The sequence below is a fragment of the Meles meles genome, chromosome 9, assembly GCF_922984935.1.
Source record: "Meles meles chromosome 9, mMelMel3.1 paternal haplotype, whole genome shotgun sequence".
In the NCBI taxonomy this organism is placed as follows: Eukaryota; Metazoa; Chordata; class Mammalia; order Carnivora; family Mustelidae; genus Meles; species Meles meles.
In genome coordinates, this window is record NC_060074.1 from 97,134,810 (window position 1) to 97,161,794 (window position 26,985).

At 44.6% G+C, this 26,985-nt stretch overlaps 1 protein-coding gene across 1 annotated transcript in view; it reads left to right on the top strand.

Moving 5' to 3' along the window:
* TMEM163 (transmembrane protein 163) overlaps positions 1 to 26,985 on the top strand; it is a 220,315-nt gene that overhangs the window by 131,612 nt on the left and 61,718 nt on the right. Inside the window, exons 3-4 of the mRNA XM_046018619.1 lie at positions 1,983 to 2,026; positions 3,419 to 3,510. Coding sequence (XP_045874575.1) covers positions 1,983 to 2,026; positions 3,419 to 3,510 — 136 coding nt within the window. The remainder of the gene's footprint in view (positions 1 to 1,982; positions 2,027 to 3,418; positions 3,511 to 26,985) is intronic.

Sequence of the window (26,985 nt, forward strand, 5' to 3'; positions counted from 1 at the left end):
GTCTGGTATTACTGAGTAACTGAGTCAAGATTTTTATTTTATTTTTCTTTTTTAATAATTTGATTAAAGCTTTTTGAAGAAACGGTTTACCTCTTGGGAAGCAATGTGGTTTTCTGGGTTGGTGGGTGGAGTGCTTTCTCAGTTGTGCCCTCCCTTCCATGGTGCCCAGGCAGGACGGGGTAGGGAGAGATAGTGCAGGAGCTCCGGCTTGGGCAGCTCTTCATTATCTGGTGTACATAATGAGGGTCTGTGCAGGGTGTTAACAGGAGTTAAAAATTTTCCACTGTTGGAAAAGAAGGAACCCACGAAAAGCACACAGCTAACAGGCTGTAACGTAAAAACACCCAAACCAATACTAGTTTCTGTGAAATTTTATGAAGCTTAATTAACAAGTTACTGAGTATTTAGGGCAAACCAGGCCCAGTGTCCTCTAGTTTATCTTGGTGCTCAGGGCAACTCTTCAGAGGACCTCCTGCCTTTTTGGCCATGTCAACATGGCCTGTGAGTTGAGTTCTCTGGGAGGATCTGGTGCCCCTCTGCACCACCACGGTTGTGTTGCCATGAAAGCAACAGCCCATCTCTCTATATCGCGGCTTCTGCCCTTCTCCCTCCTCCTGCCCATAAGAACAACAGCAGGGATAACTGGAACAACTGTTTGCAAAAATGGGCAGGAATTTAATGAATTGCATTTGCCTTACAACAACCCAAGGACTGGAATATAGCTGACTCCCAGGAAGGGCTTGGAAATGTTAAGAAGCCATTGTTTCCCTTGCCCAAGAGTTGTATTTACCCTATGCTTGTCTCTCTGCTCCTCAGTGTTTATAGCAAATGATGGCCAACTCCACTTCCATGTTCATAGGTTTCAATTCTAACAACATTAATGAACCAATTAGACTCTTAGTCTCAGTTCCTTATTCACAGAATTGAAATAAATATGCTTGGTTCACATTGAGTCATGTGGCCCTTTTAGGGCTGGGGCAGGGGTCCAAGGTAAAACATGGCTGTCCAGGGCCCATTTGTGGATGTTATGGGTAGGGCAGAGAATGGGTCCCAGAGAAAGGACATGGATTGTTCTGAGTGGGGTGTCCAAATGGGTACTGACCTCCATGACCCACACCCACACCTCACTTACTCCACGAGTCAGCCAGTGGTCATACCTGTGCCTGGGACGATCAGCTTCAAAGCTTTGCCAACCCATTGGTTAGGGTTTCATTCTTTGTTGGAGGGTGGACATATGCTGGATAATATGGCTTTTGTTTGGAGATCTGCCTTTATTAACGCAAACGGAGAACAATCTTTGAAGCTGGGCATTGCTTTGGCACAGAACAGATCACAGAATTAGGCAAATGCGCTGCTCAGTTAACTTTCCCAAAAAAGGTAGGTAGATTTTTGAATATGAGGAAATGTTTTAATTAGAACTGTTCGATCTATATTTGTAGACATCTCTTGTTTAAGGTCATTTGCTGTTGCTTTTTCTAAACCATATCCTTGAGGCCTACCTACACTGAATTTTAAGCTCTGATAGGGAGCGATTTCTCTCAACTGTGTTAGCAGTGGTGTGTGCATGTAGATACCCCCCAGTAATTACCTTGTGATGGGAACAGTGTGGATGGTCTCACTTTTGCTCTGATAGCTTCATGTGATTCCCAGCTCTCTGTTCCCTGTTGCTAAATTCTTTAAGTCTTAGTAGTCATTTGATTGATAAGTGCTTTGGCATTTTCATTCTGAAGCTGGCCCTGTGGTGCTTGAGGACACGGTGGGAAGGGACGCTGTGGCCAGTGGAGTCCACAACGTTTTCATTTCACTCTTTACCTGTTTTAGTTCATAGGTATTGCAAGTACAGTTAATTTTTAACTTAATTCTCTGGGAACTTTCCCAGGGATGTTTAAAAGTCCCTACCAACTGTACTAATATACTCAGAAATGAGAGAAAATATCCATGAGGTCTTAAAATATTCTGAATACTATTTTCTTTCTTTTTAGCTGTCTCCGTTATGAGGTACAGCGCCTCTGCTTTTGGGTTTGCAGTAAGTAACCTGAAATGTACTTTTATGAAGTTTTGCACGTTTTTTTCCTGAGCCCATGAATCTCACCCTGGGCTCGCCATTCAGAGGGTGGTTAACAGCTGAGAGCTTAGCATGACAGATAAATCTTTTATGGCAATAGCTTCCATAATAAAATCATAATTTTGTGGAAGTAACAGCAATGATGCTCCACAGGTCTCCAGAACAGATTGGGGGACCTCATTTTCCACACCTGGTTGAGAGATTGTTTGAGGGGGTCTTAACCTGTTTTTCTCCCTCAAGGTTGTAGGTGTGAAAGTGGGTGCACACTGGAGTGAAGGAGCATTGGCTGGTGCAGGCAGAGGTGTTGGGGGTTAGAGCTGGGGTTGCTGGCACTAGACAAGTCAGTCTGTAGCCCCATGAGGGGTAACCTGACTCCTAAACCTGCTTCTGATGGGAACTGGTAGGAGAAACTGGGTCTCAAATGTTTTACAGGCTAGGCGTGTCGAAAACTTGGGTGAAGTTTCCCCACATTCCTTCCAGAGAGTGCTAGTGCTTGTAGTTTTCCAGACTGAAAGTGTGACGTGGTACAGTGACTCAGCTGGGGAGCTCCAGCATCCTCCTCTGTAGCTTTGGGGTTTCCTGTGCCTCAGGGCATGTGTTCCTGTTCCCAAATCCACTTCTTCCCTTTGCTGTGAGACCTTAAATGTTTTGGAGGTCGTAGATTGTTTTCAGAATCCTTTGAAAAAGGTACGGACAACCTCTCCAGAAAAATGGGTGTGTGTGTTTGTGCGTGCACACCCCCCCATACACCCCCACACACCCCTCCTTCCTCCCCTTTCTTCTGTCTCTGTCCCTCACGCATTTGCTCATTCATTCAAACAAGAGCATTGAATTTTGTATACAATTTTGAAGTGTTAGCAGATTCCCAGAACCCTTATGGAGCCCCGTGCTCAGCCCTGAACCTCAGGTAGAAGCATCCCATTGAGAGCCAGACACAGAAAAGAACCCTTTCCCAGAATCTTTCACCTGTGATGTTGGGGGAAATTCTGCAGTGATTTGCCTGCTGGGAGATAGGTGTTAGAAGAGTGTCAGTACCCCCCGTATCTCCAGGGTGCTCGGAGCCAGTGCCCAGGGAGCCAAGCCCACTGCAGCATGGAGTGTGCTTTCTCAGTCTGTGGGAGCAGTGCGAAGTGAGGAGGAGCCGTGGTCCTTCCACCAGGCTGGCGTGTCCAGCGGCCTTGGCTGCAGATTCCCAGGACCCACCGTGAGGATGATGAGAGCCTCCATCGTAATGATGTGAAGCCTCTTTGCTCTGAGGTCACTCGCTCAGATTCCAGGCGTCTGTGTCTTGTGTCTTCACAGGCATGCCTTATTAACTCTGGAAAACACTAATGCCGTGTCTCCTTCTCCTAGTTTGATGCCATCCTCGACGTCCTGTCCTCGGCCATTGTCCTGTGGCGTTACAGTAATGCTGCCGCTGTACACTCTGCCCACAGGGAGTACATGTAAGTGGATTTTTCTCTTCTTCCAGGCTGCGGAACCCTTGCAAAGGAAGGCCACGCCATTAGGCTGTCAGCATAGCTCCCCTTGCAGCTTTGGACCCAGGGGTGAGAATGAGGACCCAGATTGCCTTTGAGAGTGCCTGCAGTGGTACCAGCCGTTATGATAGACCCCTTTGGGGATGGTTGGAGAGATGGGGTATCCTTTTATAGTTCACCCTGTTCTCTGCTCTTGAGTCGGGAGGGAATGTTTGTGTGCTCATCTGTCTGGCTATCCTTCTGTCCATCTGTCATTGATCTGTCCATGTTTCAATTCATCCATCCTTCTATTCTCGTTCTTTTTGTGTTTTTGGAATCTTTGTTCTCTTGTGTTCTCATGCTTTTTTTCTTTCTTTCTAAATAAGATGAGTTTTCCACTGCAATTTCTGGAAGACATCTTGAGGGTATTCTAAAGTACCCTGCTTGTCTTCCATTCCTCTCTCTATTAGAGGACACGGCTTGTCCCAGTCTCTACATCCTGTGGGTGATGATTTTGTCTTTGAGGAATTGGAGTTTGTGACCATAAAACGTGTCTTTCCCAACTTCTATCTTCTTTATTCCATTTGTAACCTCCAGGCTGATAACAGCACAGGTTCCAGAATCAGATTTCTTGGCTTTGAATCTTAGCTGTACTACTTGCTAGCTCTGTGACTATAAGAAGCTGCTAAGTGCTCTGTGCCCTGTTTCTTCATTTGGAAAAGCAGGAAAACAACACCTCCTTCCTAGGGTTATTATATATATTATATATGCTCAATATGTAATGCAGCATATATATGTTATATATATATTAGAACAATATATACACACATAACTTATAGCAGTGTTTGGTATGCACTTCAGGAAACCCTAGCTGCCATCATTATTAATTATTGAGGGGGCTCCCCTGAGATCGAGCCACCACTGGCCATTAAGGGAAGTGTTTGATCCCACCTCTGTGACTTTTGGACAGTTGAATACAAATGAGTAAATTCTCCTCTGCTGTGTTTCTGGTGGTGCCCAGAGAGAAGGTAGTGTTGATGGGAATGCCGTGTCATATTCAAATGTATAAATGTTGAGATACAAATGTCAGGCGCTAGAGGACTCAGATAGTAATCTATCTGGGCTTGCATGTGCCAAACAGGAAGCTTCTGGAAGGTAATGCTGTTACTGATTCACAAATGAGAACAAATTTTACTTCACTGTTGGCTTTAGGTAGAGCACAGAAACTTCTTTGACGTGTTAGGTATTTACTGTAGTACGCATTAGCTCTTTTTAACAAATATGAAGGATCAAATCTGTGATATCACAGATACTATTGTTTAGGGTAAGGTTAATTTTTTTTTTTTTTTTTTAGATTTTATTTATTTATTTGACAGAGAGAGAGCACAAGAAGGCAGAGAGGCTGGCAGAGAGAGATAGGGGGAAGCAGGCTCCCTGCTCGATCCCAGGACCCATGAGATCATGACCTGAGCTGAAGGCAGAGGCTTTAACCCACTGAGCCACCCAGGCGCCCCAAGGTTAATTTTTTTTAAAAAGCGAGTCAATTGATGGCTGAAAACTTAAAACCATTCTAGTAAATTGATTTTATAAAATTTAAAATGATGATATAATGATGAATGTTGAATTAATACTAGTCTAGTTAAAGGAGTAAGCTAATAGAAAAAACCAGGTTCTTGGTGGCTAATAATTTGAGGTATACAGTGAGAACAACCCAGAGATAGGCTCACATTTCAAAAGGTAGTCCTTTTCCTGTCAGAAGAACATAGATTCTTTGGTTCTCTAGCTGCACTGTCCAGTATGGTAGCCGCTGGGGACATTTCAGCGCTTATGGGTAGCTGGTCTGAAATAAGAGGTGTAGTAAGTGTAAAATACTACATTCCAAAGACTTAAAAAAAAAAAAAAGGACTGTAGACATTTTATTAAAAATTTTAAAGATATTGATTACACATCGACAAAAGAATATTTTGGATATGGGGTGCCTGGCTGGCTCAGTTGGTATAGCACATGACTCTGGATCTCAGACTCGTGAGTCCAAGCCCCATGTTGGGTGTAGAGATTGCTTAAAAATAAAACCTTAAAGAAATATTTTGGATATATTGGATTAAACTATTATAGTTAATTTTAGTTCTCTTTCCTTTCTCTAATGTGGCTTTTAGAAATTTAAAATTACATATGTGGCTTATATTCTAATTCTTTTGGGCCCTGCCCTCCAAAGAGAAAGCTCTTCCCTATGTCTTTTCTTATTTTAGAATTACTAATCCAGAATGTGATTTGCAGTTCCAGAAGGAATTGAGTTCCGTGTTTCTCAATTTCTCTCTGCTAATGTGCTTTTAAAAATCTGATTTCCTTTGTGCTGAAATGAGTTTCTTACATATTAGTCACAAATCTACAAATTGTTGTGGGTTTTCTATAGAGTTGGGATCTCTTTGAACATTTGCCAGGTGGCCTGGAGTTTTTAAGATTAAAAGATTGATGACAAGAAATGTCTTAGGTTTCACTGTTTTTAGCGATCCCAAAACAGGTATCATAAAAACAAAAAAAAAGAAAGAAAAGAAATATATATGTTGATGATCAAAAGGCAAAAACTCAGGAGTTGCTCCAATAATTCCCAGATGATGGCTCACATGATGATGCCAGTGAATTCATTTGGAGAATCTAAATGTAGGGATTAAAACGACACTTCGCAGTCCTTTGTATTGCTGGCTTTAGTTTAAAGTTTTAATCTCTGCTCATCCCATGTAAATTAAAAATTCATGGAATCCTTGCCAGCTGAGAAACTGATGTTTGCATATTAATGAGCATGAATGAATTATGAGAGGCATCGCTAGAAAAACCATTGGCTTTCAGTTGGTGGCTGGAGAATAATAAAGGGGGAAATACCCAACTGGTTCTTGGTTAATTCCTCTCATTTGTCCTACTTTGACTCTAAGCTTCAGAAAGAATCTGGGGTCTGGAATTGCCAGTGGGAGGAGGAGCGGAAGCTTCGTCAGCCTTGCCCCCCGACCCTGTGTGTGCTGGCTGCATGGGGTCGGGGTTTGATGCCCAGAGGAGGATAGGATGCTGTTAGCACCACCACGGAGCACACCTCAGTTGTTAAGATATCCAGCTACGGAATGTAGCCTCCGGAGTTTTGTTTTATTTTTTTTCGTTTTACTGTGGTGAATAATACATAGCATTGAATTTACCTTCTTAAATGTATAAGTGTGTGGCCCTGTAGTATTAAATCTATTCATATATGGCTGTGAACAGAGTTCCCAGGACTTCATCATGGAAAACTGAAGCTTTATACTTACTGAACGGCTACCCTTGTCCCTCTCCCCCAGCCCTTCGCACCACAGTTCTACTTTGTTTCTCTGAACTGATCCTCTAGGTACCTGAGATAAGTAGACTCCTAGAGTGTTTGTTCTTCTGCGACTGGCTTCTTTCACTTAGCCTGATGGCCAGGGCAAGGTTAACAAACGGTCCTCGGGGATGAGAAGTCTTGCTTCCTTAGGTAGCTGGCAGTGGGTGTGGGGCAGTAATCTGGGAGAGAGATGCTAACACCCAGCATTTCATGAATGATTCTTGTATGGAGGTGGATTTAGGCTGGGTAGGGGGTGGCTGGGGTAGGGTGCGAACCAAAGGTCAGGGACGTGTGTCACACTGGGTAGTGAGTGGCAGGATGCCCCATCTGGGACAGGAGGAGTGCTTGCAGAATTCAGGGAGGAGATCAACACTGAAGCAAGTGCTGCTGTCGTAGGTCACTAAAGGAGGGGGCAGGAGGTGGGGGCTGACAGCGAGGTGTCAGCCAGTGTGACCGTGACTGCAAATGTCGGGGGGGGGGGGAACTGGAGGGCTGGTTTGGAATTTAGCACGAGGAAGGAAGGCTTTGTGATTGTGGATGAGAGACAACATTCTGCCTCTGCTTCAGAGGTAGGGAAAGCGGCTTCCCTGGGGAGCAGCCAGGTTTTGATTAGGCAGAGAGGTGAGGGCAAGAGTTGGAAAAGAGCCCGAGGATATGGTCACTGGGATAGGATGAAAGTGTTCTGGGGAGGGAAGGGAGCAAGGGGACACAGAAGGGTGTGGCTAGAAAGGTGAGGTGATGATAGTCGTCCTGGCTACCATAGACTGCCACAGGGCCACTGGAAAAATGAAGTGGTACGTGTATGCTTACGTGGTGACACTAAAAGTGTCCTGAGGTGAAGAAAGCGTGCCACAAAATAGTGCTTAGGGTCTTTTCTCATTGGTTTTAACAATAGAGGCTTGCATCCATGCACAGAGCAGGCTGGCAGCAGGCTCACTGCCGGAGGGGGACTGGGGACAGAAGAAAGTGAGGAGGTCTGCTCTTTCTGTCCTTTAGACCAGGGCAACCTGCTAGAACTCTCCGCAGTCCCGGACGCGTTCTATAGCGGCATGGTCCAGTGTCCTCAAACCCTCACCCGCATGGGGCCATGAAACACTGGTTCTGTGCATAGGTTTCTTGCTTGATTTAATTTAAATTAATTGAACTGTAAATTGTCACATGTGGCTCACGGCTCCCATATTAGACAGTGACTCTTTAGGTACTGCAATCATTTTTAATCCATTTAAAAAAAAAAACAACAGTGTTGTTACTCAGAGTCCTGGAAATGACAGCAAGATCCTGAGGGAAGGAAGAAGGTGCCGGAGGTGGCAGGTATGGGAGAAATGAGTGTAGGAGGAACTTGGCAAGGCCAAATGACATGGAGCATTTCACGCCTGTCTCCGCCATTGTTAGCCTTGTGTACCATGTATGGCCTCAGGAGGTACAGCCTCCTGCTGCCATTAGCTGTGGAGGGCCGTCAGGCTGCTTGCCACGGGAAGATACAGCCTGATGCTCACTGGGGGCCTCTGACATTTTGAATGATTGCAGCACAGGTGGGAAGCCCACAAATGCACCCCAGTCCCAGCTGTCTCCTCGGGCCTTCCGTCAGTTTGCTGAGATGGAGAGGTAGAGGCAGATGGGAGGCCGTTCCCCTTTACAGGCTCAAAATTCTGCAACACTGAGGCAGAAACACAGCCTGGGAGGTTGTTCACTTTTTCCAAATGTACCTCCAAATGGCTTGATGCTTAGCAGCATATTGGAAAGCAAATTTGAGAGCTCTGGAGTAGATGTTCTTAGGCATAAATCCTTGCGTGTCTCCTCAGGCGAAATAAATGTAGGGCACACTGGTTTTCACCCGTGTGGGTCCTTCTTCTGGTTTTTTATCTGTCCGCCCCCCCACCCCCAACCCCCTTTGCTGAGCCAAATGCCTTGGTCTGAACACTACCAGTTGACAGGTTGGCTTTTGATTATGCATCTTTTTAGTGATCTAGTCGCCTGACCTGGAAGAATAAATAATTTCAGAGAAGTCCCCCAGTGACTGCTGAGAGCCAGTGTAGAAGGCAGAAAGCCTTCATAGCAGGACCTGAGCTCCCATGCCTTGAATAGTTCAGATGCAGCCTTGCCTGAAGGCAGAGGAAAGTTGCCTTCCGCAGTCATGGAAAGTTCATATAAAACCTCCCATGACACAGGCATGATATTAATGGGCTGTGCTGCGGTGGGCAGGATGTGTTAGAGGAAGGAGTGTCATCTTCTTGGGTCCATGTTATGGGTAGAAATGTGTCTCCCCAACATATATTGAAATCCTAGCCCTGAATACTACACAGCGTGACCTGATTGGGAAGAAGTGTCTTCGCAGCTCTAATTCCCAAATGATCAAAGTCCTTGAAGGAAGAGACAGAAGCACACAGGGGAGCAATGGCCACTGGACGGCAGGGGCAGGGTTCAAAGGCATGTATCTATCTACAAGCCGAGGAACTCCAAGGATTGTTGGCAAACACCAGCAGCTCGAAGAGACAGGGAGGGATTCTGTCCTACAGGTTTCTGAGAGCGTGTGGGCCCGCCCACACTTTGATTTTGAACGTCCAGCTTCCAGAACTATGAGAGAATACATTTCTGTTCTTCAAGCCCCTCAGTTTGTGGAGCTCCATTGCAGGAAAACTGCTACTGTCCCTGAGAAGCGTTGTTCCATCGCAACTGCACTCATCTGCTCGGTGACCTTGAGTGATACATGAATTTTTCAAAGCCTCAGTTTTCTCATCTGTGAAAAGGAGTGGGCTATGATAGCTACCAAATGGTGTTGTGGTGAAGATTAAACATGATATTGAGTATGACAGCAGTATATGCTCAAAAAATGTTAGATCATGGGCCACATGGGTGGCTCAGTTGGTGAAGCATCCAACTGTTGGTTTCAGCTCAGGTCTTGATCTCAGGGTCATGAGATCAAGGCCCGCGTTGGGTCCATGCTCAGCAAGGGGTCTGCTTGTCCTTCCTCTTTTCCTTCCCCGCTCATGCTCTCTCCCCCTCTCTGTCTCTAAAATAAATAAAATCCTTAAAGAACTGTTAGATTACTTATTTTCCATCCCTGGAATTTTGAAAATGTTTTTACACTAGTTATACTAGAGTAGTTTAAAATTAATCTATTATTTAATTGCTTTGGAACAGTGTAGAACAAAAGAATTTGTAAGGAAAAAATTAAAAAACCCAAACACATGCTCTGGCATTTTGAGAAACTTGCTTTTGACCTGGGGACATGGGTGATAGGGTAGTGAGGTGATAAAAGATTATTGCTTGATTTCCTGATTTAATTTCTTCACCCCTAAAAGAAATCTCATTTGTGGGGCAGGACAGAGTAATATACAATTATTGTAAAAAGTTAAGGTAATTCTTAGAGGTACAAAATATATAGCAAAGGGTCCCTGGGTAGCTCAGTCAGTTAGTCATCTGACTCTGGATTTCTGCTTAGGTCATGATTTCAGTGTCCTGAGACTGAGCTCCCCTGCCCTGGGGCTTAAGATTAAGATTCTCTTAAGATTCTCTCTCCCTCTCTCTCTGCGCTTTACCCTTGCGCTCCACTCATGCACACATGCTCTCACAAAACAAAACAAAAACCCCAAAACCACCACCACAACAACACAACAATGAATATAGCAATTGTTAGATGGCCGTCCAGGGAGAACCAGAGTTAACGGTTTGATGTGTATTGTTTGCATGCATGCATATGCATGGTTACATATACTTTTATTTTCTCCATAAATGGAGATAATCTATATATACCCTCTGCAAACCGGTTTTTCTCTACTTACCACCATGTTTTGAACATTTTCCCATCTTTGGATAAGTAGAGGTATGTTATTTTTTGATAGCTAGGCAGTATTCTCCGTATGGATTTAGCATGATTGGTGAAGTAAATTTCTGCTGAAGAGGTAGGTTGTTTCCAGTGTCTTGAGGCTAGAGATGACCTGAAAAACTATCCTTACACATTCGTATTTTTGATGCTAGTCTTACTTCTTCTGGGTAAATTACTAGAAGTCTGGGTCAACGAATATGCTAACCTGTCATTTTGATGCCCAGGGTCACACTGTGCTCCAACAAGGTCATACTAATTTCCATATCCCTGGGCAGGGGTGAGGATGTCTGTTGACTTACTGTGACTCGCACTAAGTGTTAAAACTCTTTCTGAGCTCTGCTATTTTGTCTGGGTAGACAATTGAATTCTCCGTTAACATACATTTGTTTAGTTATCAGTCTGAGCGTACTCTCAGATGGCTTTCTGGCATTTGTATTTCTTTTGGGAACTGGTTTACCAGAATTTCAGATGGGAATGAGAAAACTTCTGTTTCTTTTTTGAAACATTTCCTGGACTCTGGCTATAGAACTTAAGTGATAAAGAAAATACAACTTAATAACTGACCAGACCTTGCCTGCTTTGCTCTCCACCCCATCCACCCCCCCCCCCCCGCCATATTGTTTTCTGCAGTGCTTTGGTTTTTTTCCTTCATCGATCTAAAGATCTGTATTAATTTCTGTATTGGTACATTTGTTGACTGTCTGTTGCCCTCAGAAGGCTTTAAGCTCACAAGGGTAAGAGGATTCCTTCAGTGTCTTAATCTTTTTATCCCCATTCCCTAGAAAAACACGTGGCAATTACTAAGTGCTCACTTAAAGAGCTGCAGAATGAAAGATTGAATTGCAGAAGCCCTTCATCTTATGTAAAGTTTTGATAGCTTTTATTAAGGTGATGGTAAGTATTTCCTGAGCATCTACTTTATGCCAGGTATCATTCTGGACTCTGCATTAGGTAGAGGTATTATTTGACAGCTGGTCGAGAAGGTTAATAGTGTTTCTGAAGGCTCATGGATAGTAATTGATATAACTGGGGTTTGAACCTACATCTTGCTTGCTCTGAAATTTGCTCATAACCATTATGCAATACCGCCCCTTTAAGTCATCATTTGTGTGTCTTTGTTAAATTGGTTTTTCTTTCCAGTCTCTCCTACCCCTCACCCTTTCCTCCTGGAAATACCTTTCTTAGCAATTTGCTGTAATTTGATTTAATTAGAGGGAGAAGGAAAGTGGTATGGATCCAAAAAGATGTATAAAATCTTATTATAAAAAGATAGACCTGAAAATGGGGTCCTGGGTTTTGGTTCTGACTCTGGAAGGTGGGGAAATGGTTGGCTGTTGGTTGGACACAGCTAGGGCTGCCCAGGAGCGGGTTGCTATTCCCAGGAGCAGCTGTTAATATCTTGGTCCCTTGGCAAAGGGCTGCCACGACAAGCTCTGCAGCTCTTCTGGGTCTCAAAGGCTTTGCAAATGGAGATCATTTGTCTTAGCTGCAGCTGGACTTTCTCCACGCCTGTTGAAACTTTGGTTCTTGTTTTCAGGCCAAGCTGGTAGCTGTGTAGGGCCTTCTGGATCCTGGGCCGAGGGTTCTGTGGGTTTGCTATAGAGGAATAGGAGCACATCTTTATCCAAGTCTGTGGCCTCTCCTTTGTTCTGCTGCCAGAACAAAGCATGTGATGGGTGGAGAGGGTTCTATCCCTGAGAACACCAGGGCCCCAAACTGTGAATGGGACCCCTTCACCTTGAGTGTGGTCACCCTTTGGAAACCCGAGCCTAGAAGTCCCCATATTTGTCATTCCTCCACCTTCCACGCTGCTGCCTGTGCTTTGTGGTGAACAGACTTAGTTCAGGAACCCTCACCGAAGTGGCGAGGTTTAAGATGGACGGGTAAGAGTGTTCTTCTCCTTTTGTGACTGCCTTTGGCAGTGGGATTTTGTCACGCTTTTTGCCATCTCTGAGTGGTCCTGTTTTCAGAGGATGACTCTGTGTGCTCAGTTTCTCCAGCTGCATTTGAAGCTGTAGGGTCACGGTTTTCATGGCACCTTTCTTCTCCCTTCAGTCTCCAGATCTTGTCCTGTGTGTTAGCTGCTGGACAATTCAATCCCAACTTAATTTTGCTCAGTACTTGCCATTGACTAGTAATCAACACCAACTTTTGATGCTGGTTATGTCTGATGATGGCTTTCTTCTTTATACTTCGTGGATTTTCTGAAAAAAAAAAAAAATTTCATAAGGTGCATATGTTATTTTTGTAATCCTGTCAAGCACACTTTTTCCCTTTGGGAGAATATAAAAAGCAAGCCAGTCTGGGAACAAGGAATAAAGCTCTCATCTCCTCTATGTTTATACTGCCTTCCTGTGATTATCCTACTGGGCGCTGTTAGACTCAGCATCAACACCACCGGGTGCTTTTACGTATGATGACTTCTCTTCTGAAGGGACCTGCCACAGTGCACGCAGATTTCCTTGGGCAGGGAAGTCTATGAAATTGCACAGGATGGAAGCTGGTGATTTCGCCCTCCCCATCTCCTGTCTTTCTCTAAATAGTCGCCCCTCTGAGTTTTTATTTGTTCATGCGTGGGTTTTACCAGCATCTTTCCGTATCATGATTTAACTTACTCATATCACTGAATAGAGGGCATCTAGAGGAATGTTTGAGTTGTTCATTTGTTTTTGGAATGGCTTCTACCTACCTCGTAAAATTGTTATGAGAAACAAATGAGGTAACATAGGTAAGTTGCCTGGCACAGTGTTTGACCAATCCCATAAATGGGGGTTATTATTATTTTTTTTAAAAGTAGGCTCCATGCCCAGCACAGAGCCCAGCATAGGGCTAGATTGAACTCACAACCCTGAGATCAAGACATGAGCCGAAGGCAGAAGTTTAACCCACTGAGCCACCCAGGCACACCTGTGTAGAAGTGTTTGATGGAAATAGTTGTTATTTCTTTTGGCTTCATACCCAGGAGGGAAATTGTTGGGTTAGATGGTAACTCTATAGCTAACATTTAAAGAATTGTCTTTAAAGAAGTGGCTGCACCATTTTATATTGCTACCAGCAACGTATGAGGGTGCCAATTTCTCCACATTCTCATCAGCCTCTGGTGTTACCTGCCTTTTTGAGTCCAGCCATCCTCATGGGTGTGAGTGGTATCTCATCAGGGTTTTGATTTATACCTGAAGGTTCTTATGCTTTTGAAAAGTTTCCATTCTTTTCCCTTGTTTGTTTCTTTGTCTCGATTCCCATAGACCCTTTAGAAGCTCCATTACCCCTGCTAGTGAAGTAGATGGTGTCTGGAGGAAGCTTCCTTCAAGGGGCCCTTCACTCCACTGACCATGTCCTTCTGGCCTCCTGCTGACTCTGCAGAGTCTGGCTGATGGCCTTACAGACTGAAGTGTGGCTTTAAGGACACAAAGACAGGGGACTAAGATTAATCAAGCTCATAGAACTGACCTATAAAAACAGAATGCTGGTTGATTAGTGGAGGCATAGTATGTCCATCAGAAGAACATTGTTTGGGGAGTCCTATGTTGTCTTCATTTTTCAGCCTGTGGGGATAGAGACTGTCAGCATCTGCTAGCAATGGAGGCTTCCTTTTCTTTCTTTCATTGCATATTTTCAGGCTACCTGGAGGTCTTAGATGGATAGCTTTGGATTTTATGGTCTGGTAGGGAGCCAAGGGTTTTTTGTAGAATTCTTGTTTTGATCCAGTGGGTTTGGATCTAAAAGATAAACTTGTAGGCTGGTCTTAACTACTGACTTTCATATCATTCTTTTTTTTTTTTAAGATTTAATTTATTTATTTGACAGACAGAGATCACAAGTAGGCTCAGAGGCAGGCAGAGAGAGAGAGAGGCGGAAGCAGGCTCCCCACGGAGCAGAGAGCCCGGTGTGGGGCTCGATCCCAGGACCCTGGGATCATGACCTGTGCCGAAGGCAGAGGCCTTAACCCACTGAGCAACACAGGCGCCCCCGATTTTCATATCATTCTTTTGGGACTGTGCTAAGTACTATCTCTCATTTCTCTCATTTAATCCTCAGAACAATCCAATGAGACACATGTCACTCCCTCAATTTTATAGATGGGGACACGGATACAGAGAGGTACAGTGACTTGCCCAAAGTTGTAGAGCTGGGATTCATGTTGGTGATTTGCACCGACCCCTGCTGGACTCCAGAGCCTGGTGTTGCCTTCATTTCAGGGCTGTGCTGTGTTAGTCCTGCTGGGGTGAGAAGCCCCATGGATTCATTGTGCGCTGATGATAGGTGTGACTATGGGCTCAGAAGTCAGAAGACTCAGGAGAGAACAGCAGTGAACAGCTCCACATTTTAGCCCCAACTTGAGAGACAAAAAATCCACATTTTAGGTTTGTGTCTGCTACATGTAGTGTAACTATCCTTTGCTTTCATTGCCTTATCTGGTAGGTTAAGATTAAAACTGTTGTCTTACCTGCTTGGACATATCAGGAAAAGAATAAAAAGAGAACATGTTTTGAAGAGTTGAAAAGGGTGTGTGTGTGTGTGTGTACACATACATATATACATGGTATACAATAAGTAAATATAAAAATATTTATATGTATAAAAGTAATATATAGTCTGAAATATAATTCAATCGACTTAAATTCTTTAAAATTTTTTTAATTTCACCATAGTAAAAACACATAATGTAAGAGCCATCCTAGCAAATGGTGAAGTGTACAATGCAGCAGTGTTTCTACGGGCACAATGTGGTACAGTGGCTCTCTAGAACTTGGTCATCTTGTGTGATAGGAAATTTATGCCCACTGATCGAGCAGCTCCCCATTTATCCCCTCCCGTTAACTTAGATTCTTAGCTCCAGGCCAGGAGAGGGGAAATTCCCCAAGAGGGCTTAAGTATTACGCTGGAACATTGCTCCAAGCTTTAAATGGAAGGGTTAAACCCCTGCTCTCCGGAGCTTTCCTGGGGCGACTGTGAGGACAGGTAGAAGTTGCCCTGTTCCTCTGCTCTTGTGTTTGTTGCTGCGAAGGGACTGTTTAGTGTGGGTGTCGGCACCCACCAGAATTTGTTCCTTGGCATTTTCAGCCAAGAAATCTTTTCCGCTTTCTGTGTGTATGTTTTCAATCAGAAAACTTGCATACCAGCTCTGTCAGTGATGTGGAAGTACCCTGAAAACGTGCGTACGCCGACCTCGCCTGCTCTTAAAGTTCAGATTCTCCCTCTCTCGCAAGGCGACTGAGGCTGACATCATGGGAGAACCGGACCATCAGAGGTGCTGCCCTTCCAGAATGTAAAGGCATGTATTGGGGTCTGAAATTGAGTATCTTTAAACAACAGCAGCGGTATGTAGAGTCAGGTGACAAGTCCTGTCTGAGACAACAGACAGAAGTTTGAAAAATGACCTGTTTAGGCCCTGTGTCTCAGTAGCCTCCTTTACCCCTTTTCTGAGCCAGCTGTGTTACTGTATTACTCTGGTCAAGACCAACCTGGCTTAAATACTTGCTCTTCCCCGAGGCTTATTTGAGTGTTGAGATCAACACCTCAGGAAAGGTGGTCATGGAGAAACTTCCTTTCCTGCCTTGACCAAGCATAGTGAGGATTCATGGGTAAGTGAGTCTTGACGGACTACCATGAAATTGCAGTGAATCTGAATCCTGTCCTCATTTTGAATCCTTCAGGTAGTCTGAGTTTCTGGCTGGGGAAGGATGATCTAGGGACCTGGTTTGTGGTCAGAGAGGTGTCCTGGTGGGGCACATTCTGTTTCCAATGTGAGAAGGCAGGATGTATTTTGAGCGAGTCCAGTTTGGCTGCTCAGATTCCTGTCAGGAGATGCGTTTTCCAGCACCCAGCGGTGATATGTACTCGCGATTGAGCAGTGAGTGACTGAGAGCCCACAGCCTGCCAAGTACTTCTTGAGGTGCCGGGAAACAAGAGACAGAGCAGCTTCCACTTTCATGGGCCTGAAAGGGGAAGATGGCCAGTAATGTCACTGCAGAGGCAAGTGAGAGCTGTGAAGACGATCTTCCAGGCCGATGGGACTGAGAGTGTGGGGGAGGGGTCCTCTAGGGTCCGGGTGTCAGGGAAGGTCCTTGAACGGATATTTGGGACGGCAGGAAGGAGCCTGCAGGAAAGGCCTTCCTGGAGCGAGGGTTTGGTGCTAACAAAAGCCCAAGGGTGGGAACCTGCTTGTTGTGTTTGGGGGTTGAAAAAATAGGTTCCAGTGTCTGGCCCCTGTTAGTGAGGGGCCAGGGTGAGACGATGCTGTGAGGCAGCCAGGGCTTGGGGACCCTCGGGAGGGATTTGGATAATATGAGCAGTGGGAAGCCACGGGCAAGTCATTAAGCTGGGGGGTGAGGTGATCTGATTATGTAATTAATGTCAGAGAGGGCAGGTGGTGTGTCACCAGGGAATGCTGCCATTCTCGCTAACAGGAGGCCCTGTGTCATTTCTTTAAAAATGAGAATATTTTTATTCATCTCTCCGGCGGTCACTGTGGTGCGTATTTGCGGAACTCTGCATTTAAATTAACAAAATTTAAGTGAACCTCTTCTCTCTCGTTCATACTTCCCCTCATCCTTTCCACTCTCCCCCATGAAAGATATTCACAATGAACAGTTTGGTGCAGGTGCTTCCAGAGTAGTGTGTATGCAAATAAAATATAGTACACACCCATATGCTTCATACACACATCACTAGGTGTAAATGACCATAGGGCCTTGTTGGTGATATTATTTTGGAACCTGCTTTTTTCCTCCTAATATGAAACCAAGGACGTTTAAAAACCTCCTGCCTTTATATGTAATTCCCTCTTTTTAAGGGCCTCATGGAGTTCTGCTGTCTATACCATAATTTAGTTTGCGGTGTCCTGTTAGGAGACCTGAGTGTTTCCAGCTTTTGCCATTTTAAGCTGTGTTGCTGTTACTGCTTGTGGTTGAATCTATGCACACCTCTGTGTGTGTTCCTCTAGCTCTGGGTTTGAAATAAGGGGCACTTTTTTCTGTAAGGAGAGACAACTACACTGTGGTTTTAACAGTCTTTTAGTGCATCCTAGCTCAACCTGTATTCGGAATGAGGGTGAAAGCTGGTTTGTTGGCAAGACTGTGCTCACACGGGAGACTTGTCAGTCCCCCAGTATGCTGGGGCTGTCGTCTGCCACTGATCTGCAATCTTGGTTGTTTATGGGGTGGCCACTCTAATTGGAAATGCTGCCAGCCCCGAATGTATGGGAGAATGAGGAACATATGCGGGGAAGGGTAAGCTCACCTCTTTGATATGCATAACAAGCCGGCAGTATTCCCCAAGCGTCCTTCACTGTGTGGGCACAGCTGCAGGGCTGGATGAGATTGCTTTCCCAAGATCATGATAACTAAAGCCAGGAACAGGCTTACAAACAATGGGGAGGCAAAGCTGGGTCTGCCCTTTGCATAATTAACCTGCAGTTCTGCGTTTCCAGAAATGCGATCGTTGGAGGCGGTGGCAAACATGGTCGGGACCAAGGCAGGACACATTTCCTTATTATTGAATTGACGTTTTGCAAATATCACATCTTATTAAAAGCAAAGGCGCTCAGGGAGGAGGGTTTGTCTAATGAAAGGTCTTGGGAGAAAGAAATGACTTCGGAGTTATTTTCTGCATGTCTTGCTCCACCCAATCTCTCTGGCTGTCCAGAAGCCTGGCCTTATCAAAATGTTTGGGGAGGGAGGAATTGCACTGCGCTTGAGACCAGAGGGCTGTTGTGTGGACAAGGGGCTCAGGTCTGCTTCGCCTTACTGTGGTCCGTCTCTGTCTGCTGTCTTTTTCTATCTGTCCCAGGGCAGAGGAAGTGGGCATCCCCATCAGCAGCTCTTTGGGGATAAGTCTACCTATTAGCCAGCATACATATTTCAGTGGCTTTATAAAAGGTGAATTTTAATGGCAAAGCAGAACAAATGTAAACCTCCTTACCCCCTCTCCTGCAACAAAACCAGACTGTGATATAAGCGGATAAGAGTTGTTGAAGTGGAGTCCAGAAAGCATTAAGGCATAGTTGAAGAGATGTAGAAAAGTGCGTAAATTGCTTTCTCTTTGCATCCTAAGCTTTGTAATATTTGATCGGCTCGTTTCAGAGGAAGTGTGTGGGTGTGTGCGTGTGTGTGAGCTCGCGCGCTTGTGTGTGTGTTTGTGTGGGGATGTTTTATTGTGGGAGAAAGTGTATTTGCACATCAGCTACTTTCAAGAAATAATTACTTAGATTTATTCCATTCCCCCCTTCCCCCTCCCCACTCCCCTCCCAGGGGGGGATCCAGGTTATTAGATTTAGTTCCAAAGATGGCATATGTTACTCAGTTAAGGCCTCAAACTGGTTAAGTCATGATTTTTTTCTTCTTACAGAATAGAAATGATTTCAGTAGATTATGGAGGAAGGTTTTTTGGGGGGATTTCATGGGGGCCCATTTCATGTTGGGAAGTCCAACTTTTTTTTTCCTCTGGACTGCCTCTGAAAGGGTTAAGTCAGAGGGCATTCACAATGAAGTTGTTGCATCTGAAGAAATGGGGACTTTTCTAGAAGGAACTTGAAGGGGGAAGGGTGGGGGGGCTGCCCCTCCTCTGGCCCCATACATATTTCTTACTGTCCATTTGGGACTCAAATGAGGATATGGGGCTTCCTAACCCACATGAGTAGAATTCTCCTGTGAAGGCCCAGACTGGCCTCCAGATTGGATGTGGCCTTACGGCTCCTGTGTCGAGACCCCCCTGTTGCGTTGCTGCTACAACCTGAGTGCTGACCCATCCGCTCTGGCTTGCAGTCTCATTATTCTCTTTTTTTATCATTTTTGAAAACCAAATTAAAAAAACTCTGAATGATGCTTAATGGTTTTACATTAATACATATTCATTATTTTAAAAGTGGAAAATCTCAAAGTGTGCAAATCAAAATCACCTCTCCTCCCACCATCCAGAGACCGTGGTTAATATTCTTTCCATCTCTTTAATGCATATGCACAGGTTTAAGTGCGTTTTTACAAAACTGAGTTAATGTTCAGTGTTTTGTTGTATATTCTACTTTCATCCCCACTCAGCTTCCTAGAGTGAGATTTTCTCTGTCTTTGAAAAATCCTGATGGACTTCATTTTACGTGTCTGGCAATACTGCATCTTATGGGTGCGCCGTTATTTTTTAAATTTTATTTATTTTATTTTTTTTAAAGATTTTATTTATTCATTTGACAGACAGAGATCACAAGTAGGCAGAGAAGCAGGCAGAGAGAGAGGAAGGGAAGCAGGCTCCCCGCTGAGCAGAGAGCCCGATGTGGGGCTCCATCCCAGGACCCTGGGACCATGGCCTGAGCTGAAGGCAGAGGCTTTAACCCACTGAGCCACCCAGGCACCCTGTGGGTGCGCCATTATTAACTATTCCTCTTTCATTAAATGCTTGTTTGTTTTCTCTTCATTGTAACACAGTGGTGAAGAACCTTGTATTTCCTTGCACGTTTTTGATTACCTTTTAGGAAGAAAATTCCTTAAGATTGAATTGCTAGTCAGAGGTGCGATCTGTATTATTAAGTTGTCCTCTGAGAAGATAATGACAATTTATACTCCAACTAATAGTGTGTATTTTCATTACTTTTTTTTTTAAATAAGAGGCAAAGTGATGTTCATTATAACTTTGTTTGCTTGTCAAAAAAAATTTTTTTTTTCTTTAAAACAGGACCCTAGAGATCTCATTCTGAATTGGTTGTGTTTGACTAATAAAAATTTCTGGAAAGGCTGTTAAAACAGAGTTTAGTTCACCTAACTGTACCCTCATTTCTCCATCTTGTTTGTGAGGACGTTATGACAAGCTTTTGAGAAATGCCTTCATAAAATCAAAATGTACAAAAAGCCAAGGCAATATCCTGGTTCACTAGGGTAGTAAAGTCATCTGCAGAGGAAATGAAGTTAGGCCAGTGTGATTTATTCTTGGTGAACCTTGGTTTAGTTGGACAAAATCTTGTTCATTTTGGAATGTTTGCAATAAATCTGTTGAATTGAGTCATCTAAGAGTTTGCAGTAAAGTTCTTACTAATCTTTAATTTCTAAGATCTATTTAAAAATATTGAAACCTCTTTCTAGACTTTAAGAATTATTTCGTCTTTGCCCTGATTCTTGTTCAAAGACTCCATGCAGATTCTACACAATAACATTGAATGATATTTTGTATTTGGGGACAATGGGGTTTGGTACCTGGGGTCTTGTTAGAGACCAGGGGCTTCTACTCACGTCTCTCCTGTTGAACTTCCGTGCCCTCTTAAGAACTTTTATTTTCTGTGCCTTGCCTGGTTGGAAGGCTGAGAGAAAGAAAGGAAGAGGAAGTGGTGCTTTTTTGACTTTTCTTTGTCTTCTAAAATTGACGATTTTTCTTGGGTTGTAGCCTACCTGAGAAGTTTGCTCCAAATGGCACTTGAAAAGATTTCCTTTTTTTTTTTTTCCTTAAATATCAAAAAGATGTTTTTTCAATCTCAGCCCATTTTGGACGTATGTCTAACACAGATGTCTGCACTGTTTTTTTGATGGTGACTTTGACTAAGTTGACTGAATATTTTCTTAAATCTCACCTCATCTGAGTTTCCCACTGTCATGATGATTTATTTATGTGCATCCTTTCTTTCAGTCTTGACATTTTCCAAGCCAGTGTTCATGGTTTCAGCTGGGACCAGAATGAGTCCCGAGGTTAGGAGAGATAACGGCGATAACATTGCCCAGGAGACTGGAAGAACAGGAATGGGAAGAAGTGGTGGTCTCCTTGCCACATACTTCTCTGGAAACTGTAAAACCCTTATACTTAAGAACTTCCTTTCATACTTGCTCCTCCCCTTCCCTACCCAACCTCGAGCTATATTAGAGCAGGGTTTGGGACTCTGGGACTTTCTTTTGCAAGTATTCTTTGCAAATGTTAAGAATTGATTGTACTTTCCTCTGGAGCATTTTCTGTGATTTTCTCTGAAGTCTTTCTAAAGCTTCTTTACAAACTTTTCAAAGTTCTTTCCCCATCATCTTTTTCTTCTCTTCCTTCCCTCCCTCCCTATCTGTCTGTGTCTTTCTGTACAATGCATGTGTGTATGTATACACACACACACATATACACAGATGCTCACACACACATGTGACACACACATACATGTGCACACATCATGTATGGAGAAGTGTAGAGGAGCCAGTGGAAGTGAGAATGGAGGGACAAAAGTGAGGTGTTGATGAATTAATTACCAGGAAGGTGAGATTTGTCTCTAGCTATGTTGAAGACCGTCCCCCACTTAGGATTTTTCAACTTCATGATGATGGGAAAGCAGGACTCATTCAGTAGAAACCACACTTCGATCTGTGAATTTGGATCTTTTCCTGGCTAGTGATAATGTACTACGGCACTGTCTCGTGATGCTGGGCAGTGGCCACTCTCAGTCAACTATGTGATTACAAGAACAAACAACTGATAAACTTAAAAGCACTCTGTACATGTCCGGCCATTCTGATTTTCACATTCAGTGTAGCATTCATAGTAAGTTACATGATCGAGTCAATACTTTACTATAAAACAGGCTTTGCATTAGATGATTTTGCCCAACCAGGGGCTAAGGTAAGTTAGTTCAGTAAGTTGGGCATATTAAATGCATTTTCCATATAAGATACTTTCAATTTATAATGAATTAATGGGACATAACCCCATCATAAGTCAAGGAAGATGTGTAGCCCTGTCTGGAAAATAGTCTGTGGTTGGAAAGGAGTTGAGGAACGTAGGAGATAGACTTACTGGAATCAATTAGTTGCTTGCTAGAAACTGAGTTATTTGCCCCCTCTTTGTTTCGAGGTGAGGCATTTTTATAGGATGTAGTCCAAGGGTCAGGGCTTATACTGTGCATGATGGGAGACTTCATCTGTACATCTGTCTCTACCAGTAAGCACACTACATCTTGCTGTCTCATAGCAGTATTTTACATAAGCTTTTACCATTAGCTTTCCCAGTGAAAATTTGATTGGGGTTGGTAAAAGACAAGGCATCGAAGATAAGTATTAACTATGTTCTTCTTAAAATAAATTATAATGGCCCTGTTGGGACAAAACCAGATGGAACTGTAGCAATGGTAACATTTGGAAGTGATTTCCTCAAGGACCTATCAGCCTACTACATTGCTGGACCATATTCACCACCGTGCCTAAAGTAATGTAAGCTCTGGTTTTAGATAAAATGATTTTAGTAACTGCATAAAGGCTCATATCAGGCAGTCAGTTTGTCTAACCAAGTTGTACAGTGGATTTTAATTAAGCTCCTCTCTGAGAGATGGTTGACATGGGTAACTATTTTCCTTAAAATATTTTACAAACTGTGTAGCTTTATTAAATTCTGTCATCATGTGAAATGATCCTGAAGTGTCCCTTTCTTTCATTAAGCCAGAGAAAAATGGCTTTCTTCTCTGTTGGCCTCAGAAAAGATAGCGCTCAATGTGAAGAGTGGAAGTAGCCATAGTTTTTGACTAACTGGAGGCTGAGGAAATGGAGTCTTGAAACGGATGAAAGGTTGATGCCCAGAACTGTGGTTGGCGCTGGAAGCAGTCACACCCGGGCGACATCCCGGACCTGGCCCAAACCATCTCTCCAGTTTTTTCTCTAGCTTGGTGGATGGATGTGTGCCTGCAGCTTTCCTACCCACTTGTTCTCATGAAGTTCTTCTTCCTGTTGGCTCATCACTTCTCTTCTCTTCACCTTACTGCCCTGAAAGACACGCCCTCCTCTTTTCTGGTTTCTACACAACCAACTGGTCTGGAAGACTGATGGGGGCGGGGCTGGGGTGGGTTGATGCCCTGTGAAGTCCAACCAGAAGCCAGGGAAGGTTTGAGAGTGTTTCACAAGTGGCGTCCACCTCGCTCTCCGGTGTGTGGGGCAGGCACAGGCGGCACGTGTGGCTTCAGTGGGGTTTTCCCTAAATGTAGACTTAGAGGTTCAGGTTCCTTTGAGTGGTTCCAAACTGTGCACACTTGCAGCTGGTCACCCCAGAGGTCAGTCTCAGAAGCAGAGCATCTCTTCCATTGGCTGCACCTTCAGACAGTATTTACAGGGTCACACCAAAGGAAGCTAGGGCCCTCGAAATGCTGCTCGGGGACTGCTTCCGTGCTGAGAGGAAGAACACAGTGCTGAAGTTCAAAAGGAGAAGAAACTGCTAGGCAACTGGGGGCACATTATTTACCGCAGCGCTGCTCACTCTCAGGGCCCCGTGATCCTGGGACGACGCGTCGGAGCACACCTGCTGGGCCCACCCCGGAGGGTCTGATCAGGAGGGAGGGTGTAAAGCCCAGAAGCTGCCGTCCTAACCAGTCACCGGGTGGTGCCGGAGCAGCACTAATTTAGCCTGTTCGAAGATTGGGTCTTACAGCTGCCACACAGGAGACTCGCTGGAGTAGCTTTTAAACCTCTTGGTGCCCATCAGGCTACCCACGTGACTCCAGTGAGCAGCCCATTTGGACAACGTTGTTCTAAGTGAGTGTGGCTCATTTTAATGCATTTAGGAGTCACCCCGGGAGGTTGAAATGCAGATGCTGGTTCAGAAGGACTGGAGGACTTGAGAGTCTAACGAGCTCTCAGATGGTGTCAGTGCTGCTGGTCAGTGAGCCACACTTGGGTTCTGAGGCTCTAAACTGTGGAGTAGAACAGGGTGTCTCAACGTCATCTCTCTTGACATGTTGAGCGGGGTAATGACTTGTTGCAGGGCTGTCCTGGGCATCACGGACTAGTGATCATGGCAGCCTCCCTAGCCTCCACTCACTAGATACTACTTATACCTTCCGCCCGGTTGTGACAACCAAAAATGTCTCCAGACAGCGTCAAATGTCTCCCCAGGGGGTGTGGTGGGATAGATCCCTCGCCTGGGTGCAAACCACTGGAGTAATATGACTTACCGAGGCTGGACTCTGGGGTCCTTCCCCCCTTTCTTCACATTTCTTAGTGGAACTTTTATCCAAACAGATCCACTAAGTGCCTGGAAGGGCCACGCAAGTCATACCGAGATGAATTATGTAGCTGCTCCTTTGCCTGAGGCAGAGGAAGGTGGCAGGATAGTGAAGACATAGTAGGTGTCTGAGAAGTTGGGGGAGGGAGTTTGAGTGGTGGTGCAGAAGTGCCCTAGTCATTTTCTCAATATTGGGATTTGAAAGACATTAGTCATAGCTTTCTTTCTTTTTTTTTTTTTTTTTTAAAGATTTTATTTATTTATTTGACAGAGAGAGATCACAAGTAGACAGAGAGGCAGGCAGAGAGAGAGGGAAGCAGGCTCGCTGCTGAGCAGAGAGCCCGATGCGGGACTTGATCCCAGGACCCTGAGATCATGACCTGAGCCGAAGGCAGCGGCTTAACCCACTGAGCCACCCAGGCACCCCCATAGCTTTATTTCTAAGTGAGATTTTGCTTGTCCCCATTTGCAGTGATCTGAGTTAAAAAAAAAAATTGAATGCTACACCTCAGCTCCTTTCTGTTAAGTGAAGTTTTTGGCATGTGACCTTTTAACAAGTCCATGAATAATTCTCTTAATTGACCGGCTGGTGATGTTTTTATTCCATGATGTCATAGTTCAGCGACAGCACGCACACGCCGCGCCCCCCCCTCCACTGACAAGCTTTTAAGTCAGTGAGGGGTGCAAATGGCATATGTCTTTGGTGATTTTGAATTGGAAGGCTTTTTTTCACAGAGCATGTTAATGGTTAATAAAATTACTGTGTACACATGCGTCAGTCTTCATTCACAGACCCTAATTCTCTAATTTGGCTGAACGACCTCTGCCATTAAGGGTGCAGCTGGAACGTGGAGTTGTGATTACCCAGGGCCTCATTATGTTAGCTCCGTGAGGGGCGGTGTCATTCTTTCCCATCTGTCAGGAAGCCAATGGGCTGGGGATTAGAAAGGCGGTGGGCATCGCAAGGGCTGCTCAGAGCCACACGGCATTTCTCTTGTAACACGTATAGAATCTGATCTTTCCTTCCCCTTTGTTTAAAAACAAAAAGCAGTGGTAGGTTACCTTAATTCATAATTATTGGGCAGACAACTTAGAGCAAAACAGGGTACTTACAGCAATAGGGCAAACTGTAATGAGCCTTAGATAAGCCGGTAGAATATGATGGTGGGAATAATATAGGACTTTGCTTTTTGTTGTTCCCATAAGCCTTTACCCCAAGTGCCTGGCAACTTGTCCCTACAAGACTGCTTCTGTTGTTGGCAAAATAATGGTCACAGTTGATAAAGTCTCTGTTAGATCTGAGGCCTGCACAGAGACAGTGGATTATTTACAAATGTGCCCACATTGTGGGATTTGGGGGGAGCAACTTATCCAATCCCTGGATCCACGAAACCCCACCATGTCGGCCCCTCAGACATTGTTAGTGCCAGAATAGTTTACAAGACCAACCTTCTTAGCTGATGCTCAGTTCTTCTCACTGGAACTTGCTATTAAGGGATGCGACTTCATGTGTTTCTTGTCTCTCTGATCTGTTGAGCCAGCATTTTTTCTTTTCTCTTCTCTTCAGGGGAATTGAGTGGTGGACTTTACCAGCAGTTAGTCTCTGCCTTCTGTGGGAAAAACGCGCCAATAACGAGTCTTGGCAAGATGCTTAGACAAAGCCCATCAAAGGACAGTGTCTGGTTCTCAGGCTTAAGGGTGCTCAGCAGTCCTTGGGGAAGCTTAGAAAGCCTCCGGCATCTGTGCCCACCCTCTCCAGAAACGTTCCACAGTGGGGCTGTGGTGTGGAAAGTATAATGAGTGCCTTAGGTCATGCTTTGGACAGAAAAAGATGCAGAACGAGTTGAGAAGCAGGGTGCTGGGTGGCCCCAGCATGGGCTTGTAGGTTCTGATGGATGGGAGCCACAGCCCAGCCGGTAGTCTGAAACACGCTCCTTCAACTCTTGGAATCTGGGTTGGTTCAGCAGCTCCCAGTGGTTGATAATTCTATCTGAATAGACAGCTGTGAGCAGTGAATGGAGTAATGTAGACAAAGCCTCTCCCCAGGGCCTCCCACTTAGGGGCTCTTCTTCGTCATACAGGGCTGGGACCCACGTGTCAAAAGGAGCAGCTCTGTCCTCTGTCTTGTCACCAGTCAGGATCACTGGTGTGTTCTTCCTAAATGAAATTTATGTTCACCCTTTTGTGCACAGAGTTTATGGTGTTTTGTGTGAACTCATTGATGTCCTTTCCAAACTATTCTTCATCAGTCCAACATATGCTACCCGATTTGGTTCTCTTGGCTCTGCGGGTTGACCCCATTGGGAATTGGGGGACCCTGATGTCTATTCCCTGGGCACCACCAAGAGAATGCCACCCA